Source organism: Medicago sativa, chromosome 7, assembly GCF_051527215.1.
Source record: "Medicago sativa cultivar Bolivia chromosome 7, Bolivia_mono, whole genome shotgun sequence".
Classification (NCBI taxonomy): domain Eukaryota; kingdom Viridiplantae; phylum Streptophyta; class Magnoliopsida; order Fabales; family Fabaceae; genus Medicago; species Medicago sativa.
The window spans coordinates 18,799,488-18,801,133 of record NC_140755.1 but is presented as its reverse complement, the minus strand read 5'-3'; the positions used below and the strand labels follow the sequence as shown (position 1 = coordinate 18,801,133).

Genomic DNA, 1,646 nt, shown 5'->3' with positions numbered 1-1,646 from the left:
TCCTTGCTGATGCCAGTTTCTTCTCTACTCCTCTTTTTCGTGGGAATAGAAGCAGCAACAATTTTCTTCTTTTCCTTTCTGTCTGCTATCTCATCAGCAGCATATTCTTTAGCCATTCTGGCCTTAGCAGGGGTCACCTCAACCATAGAAGACATCATCTGTAAAGGTGCCTTCTTCTTTTTAATCCTGGGCTCAGATTCTTCTTTCTCTAGCTCATCTAAAGCTTCATCCACTTTTTCTTGATAGAAAACAGTTTCAGCTTTTCCTCTCTTTCTCTTAGCAACCTTCTGTTGCTTGGCCTTTTCAGCAGCAGCTTCTGATGCAGTAACTCCCTTGACCTTCTTTCCTTTGGCCTTAATAGGAGTAATTTCCTCCTGAGGGCTTGCATCTGTCTCCATGACATACTCAGCTACTGTTTTAGCTAAGACTTCAGGATTACTTTCCTTAAAGATGGAAGGAAAGTCCCTGATAATCTTAGTTTCTGCTGCGTCATCTCTATCCACTTCTCATCTTGAGGGGCTTTCTTGATAACCTTCATAGAGTATAAGCTCCTGCTACTGATAGTCCTTTCAGCAGTAGAAACTTCGAAGCATTTATCAGATGCATCCCTTGTCTTTTTCAAAGTATCTAGCACTCTTCCTTGATGAAAGATCTCAGACAACAATCTTCCATAGGGCACTTGCTTCCTTCCTTTGACAATGCCTTCATTAATTGCCCAGCAGAGATGATCCATGACATATCTTGGGAAATTAATCTTATCAAACATGGCCATGAAGTAGATTGTCAGCTTTTGTTGATTATTGGGTTGATCAGACCATCTTCCTCTCTGAAAGAAGCAATCAGTGCAAAACTTCACCAACATCCTGTTGTGAATCTCCATTTCTGAAGGCTTGGCTTCTGAGTTTCCACCCAGAATCTAGTTGTAGTAGCTTTGTAGCAGGATATCATATCTCTTGGAATCTGCCTTCAACATCCACTCTGCATGCTTTAGCTATAACCTCCTCAGTGATGGTTATAGGAATACCCATCACTTTAGACCTTATTCCTAGGCTATCGAAAGAAGTAGGATTCTTTTCCACCGTCATCTTTCCCTTCTTCGACACAGCTTGTTTACCTACGACCTTTGCAGGCTTTCCATTGAAGACTTCAGCCCTTACCCAGAAATCTTTGACCAAGTTCACATACGTTGGCCCATTCAACATCTTGAAGTACTTAGATAGCTTCTGAGTATCTACCAACTCTTTCATGTCCACATCATATTTCTTGAGTGAAACGAAGTCCACTGGTGATTCTATCTGGACGATCAAAGAGTTAAGAGGAATAGACATTGTCCTCTGTTTGTAAACGGACCCAGATCCTGATGCTTGTTGTTGTGAGCTTGATGATGCCATTGATGAAGATTGAAGAAGATTTGAAGAAGATTGAGGGTTCTAGGGTTTTTGCGCTTACTTCACAAGAGGTTTGAAAGCAAATGTGTTTGTTGTGAGTGAGTAGTGTGTGAATTGACAAAGTGTTAAAAGTAAAACAATTGCAATTCAAAAGAGACAAACAAACATAGCATTAATGACAAATTGGGGGCGCGTGAAAGTATTTTTCAAAGCTATTAAATCATCATTGCCCTTTTAAGTTATACAGCAATACATATA

General features: G+C 40.3%; 1 protein-coding gene across 1 annotated transcript; it reads right to left on the bottom strand.

Moving 5' to 3' along the window:
• Positions 1-944: 944 nt before the first annotated feature.
• LOC146904804 (uncharacterized) lies at positions 945-1,391 on the bottom strand. The gene is made up of 2 exons (XM_085728371.1): positions 1,213-1,391; positions 945-1,152 (listed from the first exon to the last, which is right to left on the bottom strand). Exons 1-2 carry the CDS (start codon positions 1,389-1,391, stop codon positions 945-947), a joined length of 387 nt encoding a protein of 128 aa, XP_085584497.1.
• Between the last annotated feature and the right edge of the window lie 255 nt (positions 1,392-1,646).